Source organism: Electrona antarctica, assembly GCF_951216825.1.
Source record: "Electrona antarctica genome assembly, chromosome: 7".
NCBI lineage: Eukaryota > Metazoa > Chordata > Actinopteri > Myctophiformes > Myctophidae > Electrona > Electrona antarctica.
Window position 1 is genome coordinate 19,750,428 of NC_136812.1, and position 18,448 is coordinate 19,768,875.

The following is an 18,448-nucleotide window of genomic DNA, read 5'->3' on the forward strand; positions in this document are numbered from 1 at the left end:
CCATAGCTCTAACGCCCTATGGCGGGGGGCACGCTGGTCCATAGCTCTAATGCCCTATGGCGGGGGGCACGCTGGTCCATAGCTCTAATGCCCTATGGTGGGGGGCACGCTGGTCCATAGCTCTAATGCCCCATGGTGGGGGGCACGCTGGTCCATAGCCCTAACGCCCTATGGCGGGGGGCACGCTGGTCCATAGCTCTAATGCCCTATGGTGGGGGGCACGCTGGTCCATAGCTCTAATGCCCTATGGTGGGGGGCACGCTGGTCCATAGCCCTAACGCCCTATGGTGGGGGGCACGCTGGTCCATAGCTCTAATGCCCTATGGTGGGGGGCATGCTGGTCCATAGCCTTAACGCCCTATGGCGGGGGGCACGCTGGTCCATAGCTCTAATGCCCAATGGCGGGGGCACGCTGTTCCTTAGCTCTAATGCCCTATGGCGGGGGCACGCTGGTCCATAGCTCTAATGCCCTATGGCGGGGGGCACGCTGGTCCATAGCTCTAACGCCTGGGGGGCACGCTGGTCCATAGCTCTAACGCCCTATGGCGGGTGGCACACTGGTCCATAGCTCTAACGCCCTATGGCGGGTGGCACACTGGTCCATAGCTCTAACGCCCGGGGGGCACGCTGGTCCATAGCTCTAATGGACCAGCGTGCCCCCCGCCATAGGGCGTTAGGGCTATGGACCAGCATGCCCCCCACCATAGGGCATTAGAGCTATGGACCAGCGTGCCCCCCAAGCGTTAGAGCTATGGACCAGCGTGCCCCCCGCCATAGGGCATTAGAGCTATGGACCAGTGTGCCCCCCACCATAGGGCATTAGAGCTATGGACCAGCATGCCCCCCACCACAGGGCATTAGAGCTATGGATCAGCGTGCCCCCGCCATTAGTCCATGAGCCAGACAAGTTTTCATTACGAAATGAGTGGGCAAAACCATACCTATATTAAATTGTTTAGAAGGTCAATATAAGTAAATTAATATATGATAACACTTCCACAGGAGCAGCTTTTTCATATTTATCACACATTTTGTTATTTTCACCTATATACATGATGGGTGAATAGGATGAAAAAACTTAAGAACTAGTGATCACCATGAAACTTCCCTAGTAGGCCACATTGAAATGCTCTGATGTATGATTACATCTATCTAGAACACTCTAATATACACATTCATATTGATACAGATAGGAGTATTAAATAATTAATGCACAAAATCTCTGTACGTGCATACACACGTCCATCTAGTAGACCATGGGTTTTCAACAGGTGGTCCGTGGACCACTGGTGGTCCGTGGAGGTATTGCATGTGGTCCCTGACCATGCATTTAGTAATGTAGGATTTGTTGATTTGTTTTAAATGTTCTTTCCACTAGTTGAGAAACCGTGAACTGAATGACCTGGTGACCTATGATGAGTCCATCCATGTAATTTACTGACAAGTTGGAGTTCAAGAAATTCAACAGAAAAAGGGAGTTAGAATCTCAAGAAAGGGGAAGTGCACTGAATGACCTGGTGACCTATGATGAGTCCATCCATGTAGTCATTTACTGACAAGTTGGAGTTCAAGAAATTCAACAGGAAAAGGGAGTTAGAATCTCAAGAAAGGGGAAGTGCACCGGATTGTCTGGTTGAGTCATTATTATTAGGACATTTTACCAGTAGTAGTCAACGGTTGAGAAACAGTGGGATGTTGTATACACATGGGATGCATAGCAAGTGTTAAGTTACAAAAGCACTAATCTTAGCCCATATCCCCACCCAACACAATAGTGGTCCCCAGGTTGATTTGAAAAAATGCATTGAATGAGTAGTGCCCATGACGCGGGAACGAAATTCATTTTCTAGGCACTTTTTCTGGGGTCCCAACACGGCCTATAGTTGATTAATTACATGAAAACAATGATTTATTGTATTAAGTTTTCTGAAATTGTATATTTAAATATGCAAATTAGGCATTATATAGGAAAATATGCCTGATTTTGCATGACTCTGTCAATTGAATATTGTATTGACAGAGTCAACATTCTTATTTCATTTTGTTAACATGTCAAAATCAAAGGTTTTAAATGAGGGAATATAGTAGCCAATGTATCATCTAACTATAAATGCAAAGTCTCTGTGTCTGTACAGCTGTACGTCTGTAATACATGTAACACCAAAACCGTTCGCCCCACCTACTTCAAATTCGACACACACGTTCTACACCCCCACAGGGAGTGCAGTGCCCGGTGTCGAGTTGGTCGGACCCATGGTTGTCCAGAACCGCCACAAAAGGCCTCTGCCCGGGCCACAGCTGACATCACAAGGCCTCTGTCTCTGCAACTCCATATTTGGGCATGCCTAAATACGGGTTCGTCCCACCGACTTCTGACATCTGCATAGACCCCATATTTGGGCATGCCTGACAAAGATGGGCATAAAAGGTGATACCGCTGACATCACTTCTGACATCACCATGACTTGACCAGCTCAACAGAACGATGAATTGGCTAATAGATGGCAGTTACAGATCACCTTTTTTACATGCCAATATGCCCAAAGGTACCCGAGCCTATACTGCAACCGGATGCGTGACGCACAACAACGTGCATAGAGAGCTGAGTCAGACAAAGCACGAGATGCACGCCTAAAGCTGCAAGATCTGTGGTTGGTGTCAATGCGGGATGCACCCTCAGTCCACGGCCACGCATCACCCTGTGTCCAACCAACATCATCTATCCATTCACTCTGCCCCACCAGTTTCCAGTGAGACCCTGCTTCGGCATGACTGTCAATAAGTCTCAGGGCCAGACACTACACCGTGTTGGGGTCTTCTGCATGAGGAACTTCTTCAGCCGGTGTCGAGTTTTAAGCATATATGAAAGTATTGAATAAGTAAAATGACTATTCCAGTCAATTACCCATACTTGAATTATGCAGAAAGGTGTGATTATAGGTCTCTACACAATAATGGCTCAAACGTTTATCATATATTTTTGTAAGAATGTGTGTGGTAATATAGGGGGCCACATATTCAATGCATGATAACGACCACTAAGCTATGTGTCTGCAATGGTTATCATGCCAAACTGTGAAGTAGAGATGCACAACAAGTCAAAAAAATCACACCAGCTTTGCCCACCGATTTGATTCTATAGCTATGGCCCTGGCTCGTGTTATCACACTATAATAGTGTTTCTGATTGTATCTCTAGAGTTACAAAACGTACAAACACATGTTACCACTCATATTAAAGCTTAGAATGGTGAGCAGTTTTCTATAGCCATTAGGAACATGTTGGTTCTTAGCACACACTTCCAAAATGGGGATATTTGCAAGCCTTATTTTAAATTTCTTAGATGTGTGTGCAAAATACTGCATTAAATTTAATTTAAGCATATATGGAAGTTTTGTGGAAGTAAAATAACCATTCCAATCAATTCCCCATATTTGAATTATGCAGAAAAGTGGTTTCATTGGTCTCTGCACAAAGTAAGGTTCAAAAGTTGATCATATATTTGTTGTCACAATTTGCATGTGGCAATATAGGGGTGCATGTACTCAATGCATGATAACTACCACTAAGCTGCTAGTCTGCGATTGTTATCATACAAAAATGTGAAGAAGAGATGTACAGCTAGTCAAAAATTCAAACAAGAATTTGCCCACCCATTTCGTAATTAACGCGCAAATTAGGGGGGTCTGGCTCATGGACTACATAGGGCGTTAAGAGCTATGGACCAGCGTGCCCCCCGCCATAGGGCATTAGAGCTATGGGCCAGCGTGGCCCCCGCCATTGGGCATTAGAGCTATGGATCAGCGTGCCCCCCGCCATAGGGCATTAGAGCTATGGATCAGCGTGCCCCCCGCCATAGGGCATTAGAGCTATGGACCAGCGTGCCCCCCGGGCATTAGAGTTATGGACCAGCGTGCCCCCCACCATAGGGCATTAGAGCTATGGACCAGCGTGCCCCCAGGGCATTAGAGCCATAGGATTGGCTGAAGGCGGACCGATCTGATTGGCCGAGGAATCTGTCAATCAGAATGATTGACAGATTCCCTCAGCCAATGATGACGTTCGTTAACGCCCAATGTCAGAAGAGTCTCAATAGTAGAGCAGCAGAGTTTTAGCACAGTCTCAAAGGTCTCACAGATTTGTAACTCACAAATTCAGATTTGCAACTCACGTGAGTGAACTCACAGGTTCACATTTGTGTTTTGTATCCACAAGTTCAGATTTGTGTTTTGTGTTTTGTATCCGTGTTTCGCATCTGTGTTTTGTATTTGTATTTGTGTTTTGTATCTGTAATTTGCATCTGTGTTTTGTATCTGTGTTTCACAACTGTGTTTTGTATTTGTGTTTCAAACACAGATGCGAAACACGGATGCAAAACAGATGCAAATTACAGATACAAAACACAAATACAAAACACAAATACAAAACACAGATGCGAAACACGGATACAAAACAGATGCAAATTACAGATACAAAACACAAATACAAAACACAAATACAAAACACAGATGCGAAACACAGATGCGAAACACGGATACAAAACACAGATGCAAATTACAGATACAAAACACAAATACAAAACACAAATACAAAACACAAATCTGAACTTGTGGATACAAAACACAAATGTGAACCTGTGAGTTCACTCACGTGAGTTGCAAATCTGAACTTGTGAGTTACAAATATGTAAGATTTACCATGACACTTTTGATACTGTTCTGACCCCATACACACCTGTCCAGTGAAAGTAACTGGTCTGGTACTGTAGTGAGTTTTACACACTTAAACCTGTTTCTCTGTTGAGTAAAATTATACATGGTGACATACAGTATACACTGTTACACGACAATTAGGAGAAGGTAGATTTGGAGCCTTTACATTTTTTCTTCAGAATATACACGCATATATACCGGTATGCATGCATTAGCATTACTATTGTAGCCTATACCATAGGGATTGTGTCAAACTGCATAACATGCAGGATTTACGCACCCCTGTCGCAAGGATTTTGAGTGACACTGAACAGAAGGACAAGGCAAGATATCTCGGGAAGGGGGGTTGGGGTTGGGGATTGACTTCACTTGTACTGAATGGAGAACCAGCTAATAGACATGGGATTGCCCCGGCATGATATATAATCACCCCACTCCCCCGGGAAATATCAGTATATCTTTTAGCGGTGAGGAGTCTGGAGTGATATCAGTATATGGTTTAGCGGTGAGGAGTCTGGAGTGATTGATATCAGTATATGGTTTAGCGGTGAGGAGTCTGGAGTGATTGATATCAGTATATGGTTTAGCAGTGAGGAGTCTAGAGTGATTGTGATAAATATCAGTATATGGTTTAGCGGTGAGGAGTCTGGAGTGATTGCTGAAGTCAGCTGAGGCACTGCGCTGCTAGCGCTCTTCACTTCACAAGTTCGTCTGAATTACTTGTGTTTGAATTATTCAACCCCGATCAACAGTCTCCACATTCACTTTTCATGACTATGTTCCTCCTCTCCTTCAGCTGCGGTCTCATTTTCTCCTTCATCTACTCTCGTTCTCTTTTGGTTATTATACTCAACCACTTCACTTTCCCCGTGAATTTGATTTTTCACTCTGCAGGCCTCGGGCTCTTTTGTGTATTTCCCCCTCGACTCTCATCTCCATCGTTGCCCTCACTGTACCCTTTTTAATTTCTTTCTCTCTGCTCTGACTGCTCTTCCCCGGCCGTTATTGAAGTGGTGCGACGGCACAGTGGGAATAGAGAAGACAAGGGGGGAATAAGGAGGGAAGGAAGAAGAATATGAAGAGGAGGAGCGGTGAACAGAAAAGAAAGCAGCCTACTCTTGACTCCATCTCTGACCTTCTCATTATGTTTCACATTGCCCCTCCATTACTCTTGCTCTGCGGGGCCTGTCCCCGCTTACCTCCTCCTCCTCCACTATCTTACATATCTCCATTTACCTGCTGTATGTTTCCAGAAGGGTGGACCCAGATTGTCTCTACTTGTCTGAGGAAACCTCGGTTCAGCTGTAATTTTTGTTACTCCATTCTAGCAAGTAATTCTGGGTACATATGCACTGGTCTCAAATTGCATGCCAAATCTCAAATCTCACAATTTCTCACAATCTCCCAAGCTTGTAGATGGGCTACTTTTGGCAAAGAGATGGGTGCATCTCTGTAGTTATTTGTCCAGTGTGCTGTTGCTGATCCTTTGTGAGTGTGCTCATGGTGTTGCCTCTGTGTTAAATGGTAGCGGTTGCTCAGCTGCTTGTGAAACACACCATGATAGGCCTACAGTTTGCAGTCATTTGCTCACACACCCATCATAGTACCGCAGAATGTGTAGGCTTAGTCAGAATTCATAATTGGTGTCTGGTCAGTGGTTACACACTCTCCACTATGGATCTGTTTGTGGTCATGTTGAATTACAGGAGACATGTCGGAGACTAGGGATGACGAGGAGTGTTTTATCTTGCGCCACCCTTATCCCTTATCCCTTATCCCTAAACCTATTTGCCATTTTTCACTATTTTGAAAAACATTTTAAAATAGTTCAACTAGCCGATCTACATCTACACGTTGTGAGCTTGTAGATCAGCTATTTGAACTATTTTAAAATAGTAAAAAATGGCAAATAAGTTTATGGATAAGGGGTAAGGGATATAGCCCTCTGTGTCCATTTAAAAATAAATAAATGTTTATTTTACTCCCAGATTTTCATTTGAATTGACATTTAGTTAAACCGATTCACTTATTGCTTGTGTCAGATTTCTCTGTTTGTACCTGAGAAGTTGCTTTAATGACGGCGCGGTTTTGATCCTTAGCGCTTAGCTGTGTGTGTGTGCGACTGTGCGTGCGTGCGTGCGTGCGTGTGTGTGTGTGTGTGTGTGTGCGTGTGTGTGTGTTCTGTGACATCAGCCCCCGGTGCCACCTCTGACTCCATCCATCACCATCATCCTCATCACCAACCTCACGTGCCTCAGAGGCAGCTTGCTCTCTTTTAAAGGGCCAGTACCTTATGGAAAAAGACATTACTGGAAGCCTTTTACAGAGGCTGGCCGGGTATCGTGGTGGAGTTATCTATTGTCTGAGTCTATCTAAATAATAGACACTTGCTTTGGAAGAAGACCCCCCCTCTCTCTCTCTCTGGCTCGTTTGGCAGGCCTGGCATTCTGGCTTCCTTTCTTTCCATCCACTACTATTGCCACCTCCTCCTTCTCCTGCTGCTGCCCTCCCCTGTTTGGCTGATGCATCGACTCACTGTGTCATTTTGCTTCGTAGGAGATAGTCCAAATTAGGCAATGTAGAGATGGAATGATGCATGTGATTCATTACAGGCCACAGTTAAACCCATGATAATATTTAGTTCAGTAATTACGGGTGTGTCAGTTTAAAAGACTAGCGTGTTCTTATTCCAAATGCAACCAGTTACGTGTCATTGCTGGCATTTACGTTTTACAGGCCTATATGTATATAAGCCTGCAGTGAAGTCTAATGTGCATTAACATTTCACAATGTCTTTAACACTATCATTCTTACAGTTGAATGTTCTATCAAGCTGACACTTTCTAATCTGTCTGGGCAGCATTTCCTCCTTTTTATTGAACATAATCACATGGCTTATGATATATTTTGCTTTTATGTCATACTCAGATGTTGGAAAACTTATGGCAGTGGAGTCCAGGGGACTGTTATTACAGCATCACACTTACTTTAACCACTTTAACCATGTTTTATACGTTGTGAGAAAAACTCTCCCTCCCTCTCCTGAGTATGACGTAAGAGCAAAAGGGCCACTGTGTGGATATGGTCAATGCATCTCTCTAATGTTCTTGTCCTGTCTCCTCTTTTCCTGCTCCTGTGCTCTTTTGTGTTTGTATTCCTCCTGCCTGCCCTTCCGCCGCTTCTGTCTGTGTGCCACTGGCCCTCTGGCCCCCTCTGCTGCGGTGCGTGTGTAAATGCAGGCTGCATTTCCGGAGGACAGGACCTGGGTGTACTCTCCGCTACACTATGGCTCAGAGGAGCCTGTGCCAGATGGGGATGGGGAGAGTGAGACAGTAAGTGAGAAGGAGTAAAATATACAACAGGAAAATTCCCTTAAAAAAGTCCTAGAATTCCACAGAAAGACTCTGCATTCCCTAAATTCAGCCCTATAGACCATCTTGTCCTGGGAGGTCCCTGCATTTAAAGGCAGTCTTGGATTAAAAGGATTGGCAGGTTAATCTCTGTTCTTATGAGGGAAGCTTTGATTTATTTTGGTAGGCTGGTTCTATTTAATTAAACATAACTCTCCATCTTATCAGGTTCATTGAATTAGGCAAGACATCTACAGTATGTGGGCCGACATTCTGTTTGATCTGTACTGTACATGCTGTGCTGTACATCAGTGGGTGGGCTATGGTCACTACATATAGGATCCGCCGTCAACCTTACACCACCCATGTAGTCCTCCAGCAGCATGAAGGACAGTGTTTACTACACTGCCTCCCACCGTCTGACTGTGTGGCGTCTCTCCATGTCTTCACCTCATACATCACCACGGCAAGACTCCCACAGCTGGATAGTTAATGTTAGACACAGGGGAAATTAATACTCTTTATCTTTTATCTTTTTTATATACCGGGTATCTCAATAGTAATTTGTGATCCTATTCCGAATCCTAACACAGCTGGGTCTACGTTTCCCCTAAGGGTTTTTCTGAGAGGTTGGTCTCTCAGACCCAGCTGTTGTTCTACTTAAACCAAATTTACTTTAATCTTTGCCATATGACAATTTCGCTCGTGGGGGAAATAATTGATTTTCGGTGAGCGTCACCATCAGGCTTTGGCTTGGTTTTTCTCTCTCACCTCTTTCCAGTATTGCCTGATCCACAAGATATCCCACCAAATGTACAACATGGCTTTGTAAGATAGCTAAAGCACAATAAGGCTGAACTGTCTTAAAAGCTCACTGACACCTGCCAGTTCTTAGCTGTGGTTTTAAGCTGCAGACATTCTGCTCACTTGCGATGTGAAAAAACATGAATCACACTTCCCTATGGTTTAAACAAGGAGCATACCAGTCTTTTTGACATGTGAGTCCTTTGTCACTCTTAATTTGACATGATTCCATACTCCAAACAGTTGTTTGATATGAAATACAGTAGATAGATGTCTCTTCAGCTTTAATATTTTTACTCTGATTTATTTGTACTGGATTGGATCGGTCAGGTCAATATATTTACTTTCATTACTCAGTAATGCCAGAAGACAGGTTTTTGCTTTATGATGAATGGTCACTTTTATCATCCCCCTCCCCCCTCTCTCTCTCTCTCTTTATCTCTCTCTCTCTCTCTCTCTCTCTCTCTCTCTCTCTCTCTCTCTCTCTCTCTCTTTCGCTCTCTCTTTCTTTCTCTCTAACAGTAAAGCTTCCTCTCAGCCAGTGGAAGGTGCTTTCGTGAAGAGGACCAGCCCTGGTGTGGTCCAGACCTCACTAGTGGCAGCAGGATCCCAGTCCAAACCTGGATTTTAAACATTGTTACAAAAATGAACGAAAATAAAGGTGAGAGAAAAATAGTGACCTGCTACAGGAGGGGGGAAATGTGCAGTGATGACATCACCGCCCATTCTCGACAACTTAAAAATAAAGAGTAAACCTATAGCAAAAATAACAAACACACGTCTTATATTTTTATTTTTGGGAATGTCCCATTGGTTACAATCAGAAATGTTATTTATTTTCTCTTTTTTCTTTAACATAAATATTTCTTACATTTTATTTTATTTCTGCTCTGTGTTAATCCTACATTATTTATGCTACAATCTTTATGGTCTTTACTGTATGTCTGTTTATCCCCTGCCAAAAAAAGAACAAAATAAAAATGAGGTCTATGATCACCAAACAACAACAAAAAAGAGTAATGTTTACTCTTCACAACACCCTCACATTCCTGTTAGTGAACATATTCAGTGGTGAGAAACTTTTATGTTTTTACTTTGAATCATTCTCTTTGTATCTCTCTCTTTTTTTTTTTTAAATCTGGGCACATTTATTTTGTTTTTATTTGTGTGGGGTCATGGCCTTCACTATGATCATTCATAGTGAACTAGTTGCAGTGCAAACTCTTTGCTTTTACAATTTAATATTCATTGTAGCTGATAGCTTGTTCAATAATAGCTAATTTCACTGGTTTGGTTTTACATCAAGTGTTTAGCATTACTTCATGGATGTTCAGTGTTACAACTTACAACTTTTCTCAGTATACTTTTACTGAAATACCAACCCCCAAAGTAGTGGAATCAGTCGCAACACTAAGAGAGTAGACATTGTCAATCACTGTATTCATATTTTCATCATTACAATGTCTTCCAATGTTGCCCTGCGTATGGACAGATGCAAACAAATAATTTTCTAAGAATATTGATTCAGACAGTTTTAATAATTACAGAAATCAACATATCAATGATGGTTGGCTTTTGACACCACTGGTCCTCCTAACATCATCATCCAATTGAATTATCTTAAACAACATGTCAAATCTTTGTAAAATTAGGACAGCATTTCTAGTAGAGTTAATATTGTCAGTATATTTCAATGAACGTTGCAATGTTCTCTCTGAGACACATGGCAGTTTGTAAATGGATTTGGAGTTTGCACTTAAGAAAAGGACCTGAAAATGAGCTAGTCATAGAGGCCAAATAACACACAATACTACACGACACTCCAGAATTCTTCATTTTCCGTTTTGTTAGCAATGGGTAGGTTTTTAGACAGCACTTTAGTTTACCATTATTGAGTATGTAAAAGGTGACGTTAATCACAATCATTACACAGGATTAGTGTTGTTTACAGTAGTTTCTGTGACAGCATATGATTCTCAACTAAGATACATTTAGGCTTTATTGTCACAGGTAGCAATTTTCTTCAGTTAGTTGGTATGCTGTGTGTATTTGTGTGTGTAAGGGAGTTCATGTCAAAGTAAGACATTGTGAAATAGGGATCATTTCATTCTCATGATGTGCAGTGGCCAGTTGTAACATGTTTGCTGTTGTTCATCGTGTGGAGAGCATAGCAGCAATATTTTTGTACAGTCCGTTTTTTTTAGTTCTTTTAATTGCCTTATTGAGGAATCTGAAATGTAGGCCTATCTTTTTCCCCCCCATTAGTGCTGTTGTATTTATTTATCTCTCCGATAGTTGTACTCCTGAGAATGTGTACATAGAATTATAAATACATATATAAAAATATATAAATATATTTTCCATTTGAATTGGAGAATATTATTTTTATTTGTTTTTGTTTTTTGCTGCTGGCAAGAAATTATTACGATTTACATGATTTACTGTATCATGTTCTTCAATGTGATTAATGAGATGCAGCTATATTTATGGTCTATAAATTGGAGCTGTTTCTTTGTAAGATATTCTAAACTGAAAGATTTGTTGATTTTAATTACATGCAAATCAGTGGGGGTTCTTCTGACTGTCCAGCTGTGTTGTGTATGTGTTTTCAAATCGCCATGTGCCCTCATTGTAGGGAGAGTCCTTTTGGCCTACAAAGACATAGCATGATTTAAAAATGAATATGCATATCAGACATGTGTATTTATGTATATCTGTCTATATTCATCTATTTATACAAGACGATAAATAGATGGCTGTATGTGTGTATGTGTGTGTGTGTGTGTGTGTGTGTGTGTGTGTGTGTGTGTGTGTGTGTGTGTGTGTGTGTGTGTGTGTTTGAACCCGATCAGAATGAATACAAAAATAAAGCAGTTCTATGTCTATGAATTGTTGTCGCTGTTTTATTTCTACCTACCATATGTGTGCTGCGGTTTAGACAGAATTGCAAAAGACATTTCCAGTTTTTGTCCTACCCAAGATCTGTTTCTTATGGAGTATGGAGACCACCTTCAACCACTGCAGATGTGGATGTGCTAGTTATATTAACATTCTTCACCAAGCAGATCAATTTATTTGTATCCTTTCAAATATGTTCTGGATTGGCAGCTTTAAGAAATGGATATCAATGTTATCTATATTACTTACCCTGTAAGTAATATTGATCCATTCTATGAATTGCTAAGACTGAAATTCAATATTGATCACAATAACTGCCACTTTTGTGATACTGAAATTGAAACTACAGATCATATGTTTTCATGTATTATGTTATATTCTAGGGGGATCTTTACAGGACTCACTGGCTGCATGACAACCAAAATCCAATTAGTAGGCCTACTTTCTCCTGTCACAAGAGAAAACGTTGTTTAGTAGGCTATAACATGAAGGGCATAGCCGGCCATAGTGTCTTTATACTGACATTTTTCATCAACGCAGCAAAAATAATATTTTTTTTTATATATATATATATATATATAGGCCTATATCATTATAGTAGTAGTAGTAGTAGTATTTTTTATGATTGATTGATTGAAATATGTATTACCAGTTTGCAGAATTACAGTACATTTCAAGCACAACTCAATACAAAGACTGTTAACTGTGAGTGGACGACCCAATAAAGCATTACACTTGTTTACAAGAGGGTCCACCTTGTTCAATTCATCAAAACATTTAGAGACGTACAAATAGACACTTCTATATAGTCAAAGAACAGAACAGGAATTCATCATAGAAGTAGTAGTAGTAGTAGTTTATTTTTATTTTGGTCAATATTGTTTTGCATACAGGATAAAGACGTTTCCCCATTGGTCGATGCAGTCATCCGTCAGCTCACGTGCCCATTCCCTTCCTTGAAGTCTGGCCGGTGTCTGTCTAGTACTGTAGACGGGATAGGAGCCGATATATCCATTCTAATAACTATTAAAAGAAGAAAAACAGCTTTCCGAGATGGGAAATCGAGATGACGAATACGACTATTTGTTCAAAAGTAAGTCAATCCCTCTAATTTACAGGTGAGGGTGTCATGGTGCCCCTGTTGTCTCGTCTCACTTGTGGAAGTTGAGTGCCAGCACAGTGAGGAAGTGAACTGCTGGTTGCTAGCCAGTAATGCTAATGCTACATGATATCTGTGCTAAACTATACCCAACTGCAGGTAGTCTACCATAGATAACCAGCTAGTCGAGTAGATTAAAGCTGGAAACGTTAGGTAACTAATTTAACATGACAGAAATCTGGAATTCTGTATGCGTGGAAAAATCTAAAGTTTTATTTAGCAAATTATGTCCATTGTGGTTCACTATAGTCTAGAAGTACCATAGTTATAACCACCTGTGAATGACCATGAACGACTTGGATACAATTTAAGGGATTTTGAAGCCTAAAAACTGTTAAACTGAGTAAACCCTGCACATGTACATGTGCGGAAATACATAAATCAGTCACTTGATTCATGTCTAGCATTTGGCCAGAGACATAACAAGAACACTGGTTCAGCCCTGATGAAGACATCGGTTGAATAAAGTTTTCCTCCTTTTTAACCTTTAAGTGTGCCCGGATCTCCGCTTTGTTCTATAGATGTGTTATCCCGATTGATCCCAGGAGCACCTTTTTACATTTTGTATACCTGCACACCTCCTGAGCACCTGGTTGCTTCATTGCATCGAACACTGGTTATGTTGTCATTGTTGTGTCATCTGTTTTGGCTCTAGTTGTTCTGATAGGAGACTCTGGAGTGGGGAAGAGTAACTTGCTGTCCCGTTTCACGAGGAATGAATTCAACCTGGAGAGTAAGAGCACCATCGGGGTGGAGTTTGCCACCCGCAGCATCCAGGTAGATGGCAAGACAATAAAAGCCCAGATCTGGGACACTGCTGGACAGGAGCGCTACAGAGCCATCACCTCAGCGTAAGTTTAACATTTTATGTGTTTGCCTTCAAGGTAAGGTACTGCCTAGCCCCTCTTGGCACCCTCTGTAAAGCTTTTCTGAAATTCGGACCTCGCTTTACGTAGGGTCCCTGTGCATTTATTCCACGCTCTATGGTTGGCAGATGTACATACCCTCCGTTCAGGCTGTGCTGCGGCCTGGTGGTGGTGATGAGATGTTTCAAAAGATGCATAAAGCGGCTATAGGAGACAACGGAAACGTGGGAGAAATTTAATTTGGCACAGATGCCGTTAAGTATTTTTAATCTTTGTTTGACCGTTTTTGACTACAGAGAGTGGCTAGCTGAGACAGAGCAGATCAGAGGCAGGAACGTAGGGACGTGCAGCTAGCCACTCTCGGTGCGGGAGGCGGTACAATGGGAAGTCAAGGAAGAGGGAAGCCAAAACAGTCAAAAAAATACTTAACGGCATCTGTGCCAAATGTAATTTCTCCCACGTCTCCTATAGCCGCTTTATGCATATTTTGAAACATCTCACCACCACCACCAGGCCGCAGCACGGCCTGAACGGAGGGTATGTACATCTGCCTACCATAGAGCGTGGAATAAATGCACAGGGACCCTACGTAAAGCGAGGTCCGAATTTCAGAAAAGCTTTACGGAGGGTACCGAGAGGGGCTAGGTACTGCCTAGTGCAGTTCTGTTAGGCCCAAACCCCACCAGCTGCAACTCCTTGCACGTTGCAACTACTCGCAACTCCTTGCAAACAAAAAACCACAGTTGCCATACCCATGCAACTCCTTGCAACATAATGGTTGCAAGTAGTATGTTGCAAGGAGTTGCCTCTGGTGTGGTTAGGGCTTTAGAATGAGATGATTTAGCTTCCTGCACGTATGTTTATTCTTACTCCTTTGTAACCAGGTACTACCGAGGGGCGGTTGGTGCTCTCATTGTTTATGATATAGCCAAACACCTGACGTATGAGAATGTGGAACGCTGGTTGAAAGAGTTGATCGATCATGCCGACAACAACATTGTGATCATGCTGGTTGGTAACAAGAGTGACCTGCGTCACCTCAGAGCAGTGCCCACTGACGAGGCTCGAGCATTCTCAGGTAATTCAGTTCAATTCAAACTTTATTCAAGACACTCACAGGGGGGTCCATAGGGCGGAACACATAAAACATAAAAACACAAAAGTAAACAAACTATAAATAAACAAACAAGGGGGACTTATCTCTGTACATACAGGCTAGAATGCCAGTGGCTCCACATCTTAGATGATAGCCTGACAGAGCTCTTAACAGGGTTGGAAAGTGCTACAATGATGCTGTTCACAGAGTCTGTTAACCTGCACATAAATCTATACATCAGGTTTCGTAGCACAGCAGGGCAAGAGGGTACATTTATTTCTACAAAACTCCAAAAACCCAGACCGCTGTCGTGGACAACATAATAGTGTTGTACATATAAATGTAATGCAATTAAGTTAGTCTATTATAAAATGCATTATTAACTTTGCAACTTATCTAAAATACATAATTAACTTTGCTCTTTCTCTGGCTCAGAAAAGAACACTTTGTCATTCATTGAAACATCAGCCTTGGACTCTACTAATGTAGAGGAAGCTTTCAAGAACATTCTATCAGGTGAGAAGTGGCATCATGTAGGTCACAATTTGCCAATTAATTAAACTTTAAAACAAATACACCTATCTATCTATCTAATATATTATTTTTGTTCCACTTCAACAGAAATCTACCGTATTGTATCACAGAAGCAGATGTCTGACAAACCTACACATGATGAATCTCCAGGAAACAATGTAGTGGATATTAGTGTCCCTCCCACCACAGATGGGCAGAAAGGCAACAAACTACAATGCTGCCAAAGCCTGTGACACCCAACTGTACCGGCTCCCCTTTATTATCCCACAAACTATATTTTACTTGATTTCTGCTTTACTCTAAGCACCATTATGCTGCTACTGTCTTTATACCTCCATGTGTTCAGAAGTCTCTGACTCTCAAAACTCCTTCAGAGTTTACATTCCTTGTTCTATGGTTTTCTCTAGAGTTACATGGACCAAAGTCCATGTTGGTTGTTTTGCAGTTGTTTTGCTAAATCAACACTTGTCAGTGAAGCAGCAGAGGCGGGGAGGGAGGCAGCTTTTTGGTAATAAGTAGACCCTAGAGTAGAGTTTCCAGTTGCCTCTTGAATTGTTCTGCTCTGAGTCCGGTGTGGAATTAAATGAGCCAGAGACATGATTTGTAGTGACTGTCTGAGGTTACAAGAACAAGAGTGAGACAAGCTGAGACAAATGTTTTCTATTTTATTGAGAAGCTAACTGCACAGAGATACCAAAGGAGAAAGAAAGTTCTATCAATCGCAATCTTATACACTTCCTTACTGATGTTCCAGGTGATCTCATAAATCAATGTAAGTAATTTACACAACCACAGCAAATAATATAGCAATTGTATGATTAATTTGGTAGCTGGTGATGTAGTAAGCCATATCAGTCTGGAGTAGGGTGACCAGATGTCCCCCCTTTGTATGGGACAGTCTCATTTCCAAGACTTTTCAGGCATCCCACAGATGGACACCCTGTCCCACATTGTGACTGGCAAGTGTCAGTGTTCAAATGCCCTAATAGTTAGTCCCCCAATAGTTGCTCTCATTGTCTCTTCCCACGAGATGTGTTAAAAAAAAACCATGAGAAATATCCCCTATAGGCTACAGTACCATGTCGGCCATACCACCCATGACCAAATTAGCATAATTTTAAAACAAAATGTGACACCAGAGGGGTTTAATAACAAAATTATAGGCAATATTAGGCCTATTTGATCGAATATGACATTGTCCCTCCCGTCCCACTTGTCCCACGCAAGTGATACTTCTGTCCCTAAAATGAACCATTTGGATCTGGTCACCCTCAAGTTCCTCTGAGTCTGTACAGTTGGCCTATACTGTGACATCTTTTACCGATCAATCTGCCTAAAAAGATTTTTGCGCTTGTGTCCAGAACTTTCATTGATCAAAACTACCATCTACACTCTGTAGAGGCAACACCGGCATAAAAATTCACTATCCTGGATAATGAACTTTTTAGAGAATGGTGGTTGCAAACTTTGCACCCAATCCCATCTTGTTGTTTTTTTTGTTTACACCCATCTGTTCAAGGAGAATGTGTTGGTTTACATGAGAGAGAACTTGGAAGGATGGGAATATTCTCCCACATTGGATTATGCTCCAGCTCCACACTCTCACAAAGCCATTTTAACTGCTATTAGTTTAGTTTGTTAATTGGAATTGACGAGCTACCGTTAAAAGAAAGTTGTTTTTGGTTGGTTGGTATGCCTTATGTTTGTTATGGCAGAAATGCCATTTGCAGTGATGCATATTATACATATACATACTGTAATGTCTTGATATTTCCCTAACTTTTTTTGCCATGGCAAAAGGAATACTTAAATATAAATAAACCCTATCTATCTGACCAGGTGGCAACCATTTATTGTCTCCACCAGGCCAAAGGCATAGGGAGAGTATGTTTTGAAACAGTTTACCACTCCGTCCGTGTGTGTCCGTCCATCCATCTGTTACCAGCTAATCTCCGGCACTGTTGGCCTGGTTCTTTAGTTTGTAGTACAAGGGTGCTTTTACTTTGTATTTCCGGTTTAAGGCTTATTTGGCAGCCAGCCAGCAACTGAATGGTTATGGTAGCCTATTTCAGTCACTGAAGTTTTTTCATTCAAAATGCATTTGGGATTATTGTTTGTAAATTGCACTTTTCTCCAAGAAAGAACTAGACCATGGCTGTTTTAATTGTATCCCAAATAATACAGTTGTATATCTAAAAGAACATATTTTTAAATGATTAGAATAGAATATTTCACAGAGAAGATTGTGTGCACATCTCAATGTCTATATTTAGGCCAGGTGCTGGATGTCAGGCATCAAGGTAAACCTCAAGGAAGAAAAAGAACATCCGCACACTAGTTTCTAGAGCTCCATGAGACAACAAATTGCAAAGTTTCGACCTACTAGGTCGAAACGTTGCAATTACGTGCAAATACATACAAGTATAAAGCATTTCATAATGACATACATATAATCAATATACTTCATAATTACTGCCTGGTCACTATAGACTTCTTTAGGCCAGGAGGATCATAGTTATCATAGATCATAATTCTCATAGTTATTACACTATAATACAATATAATATAGCCTAATGCATTCTATACTTACTATATGTAATGTAAAGTCAGAAGTCACTATGATAAGCCAATTAACCAATTAAATGTCTGCAAGAACAAAAAAAGGTTTCAGCCTACACCTTCAGGAATGTAGTTTCTTAAAGCACCCATGACCACTTATAGTGACTTACAAATTATAAGTCAGTTATAATTATATATAGTGTGATTATAAGTTATGATAACACTATAATTCATTATAACAGTGATTATAACATATGTATTACTATATGGCAATTATAATACATTAAGATCCTTATTGGGGAGGTCTGTCCAGCATTTATAAAATATAAGTCATCACATTTTTCATGTGCTATGATTATTATTGTTATGAAGCATTGATTATGAACATATTAGTTCTATAACTATAATAATTATACAGTGTTAAGCATATTATAATGTATTATGTTTATAGTGAATTCATTGATAATGAC

General features: G+C 41.2%; 2 protein-coding genes across 2 annotated transcripts in view; both read left to right on the plus strand.

The window, feature by feature from the left end:
• The window catches only part of pip5k1ca (phosphatidylinositol-4-phosphate 5-kinase, type I, gamma a), a 61,993-nt gene extending 50,244 nt beyond the window's left edge, over positions 1-11,749 (plus strand). Inside the window, exon 17 of the mRNA XM_079505279.1 lies at positions 9,389-11,749. Coding sequence (XP_079361405.1) covers positions 9,389-9,391 — 3 coding nt within the window. The 3' untranslated portion in view covers positions 9,392-11,749. The remainder of the gene's footprint in view (positions 1-9,388) is intronic.
• Positions 11,750-12,703: 954 nt separating this feature from the next.
• Positions 12,704-17,254, plus strand: LOC306926860 (ras-related protein Rab-11B-like). The gene is made up of 5 exons (XM_079506334.1): positions 12,704-12,857; positions 13,579-13,774; positions 14,674-14,867; positions 15,321-15,401; positions 15,507-17,254. The coding sequence occupies exons 1-5, from the start codon at positions 12,818-12,820 to the stop codon at positions 15,650-15,652; spliced, it is 657 nt and encodes a 218-aa protein (XP_079362460.1). The 5' UTR covers positions 12,704-12,817; the 3' UTR covers positions 15,653-17,254.
• Positions 17,255-18,448: the final 1,194 nt, after the last annotated feature.

Coding starts and splice junctions, on each gene's coding strand:
- LOC306926860 (XM_079506334.1), top strand. CDS start 12,818: ATGGGAAATCGAGATGACGAATACGACTATTTGTTCAAAA. Junction 12,858..13,578: donor ATACGACTATTTGTTCAAAA/GTAAGTCAATCC, acceptor TTTTGGCTCTAG/TTGTTCTGATAGGAGACTCT. Junction 13,775..14,673: donor TACAGAGCCATCACCTCAGC/GTAAGTTTAACA, acceptor CTTTGTAACCAG/GTACTACCGAGGGGCGGTTG.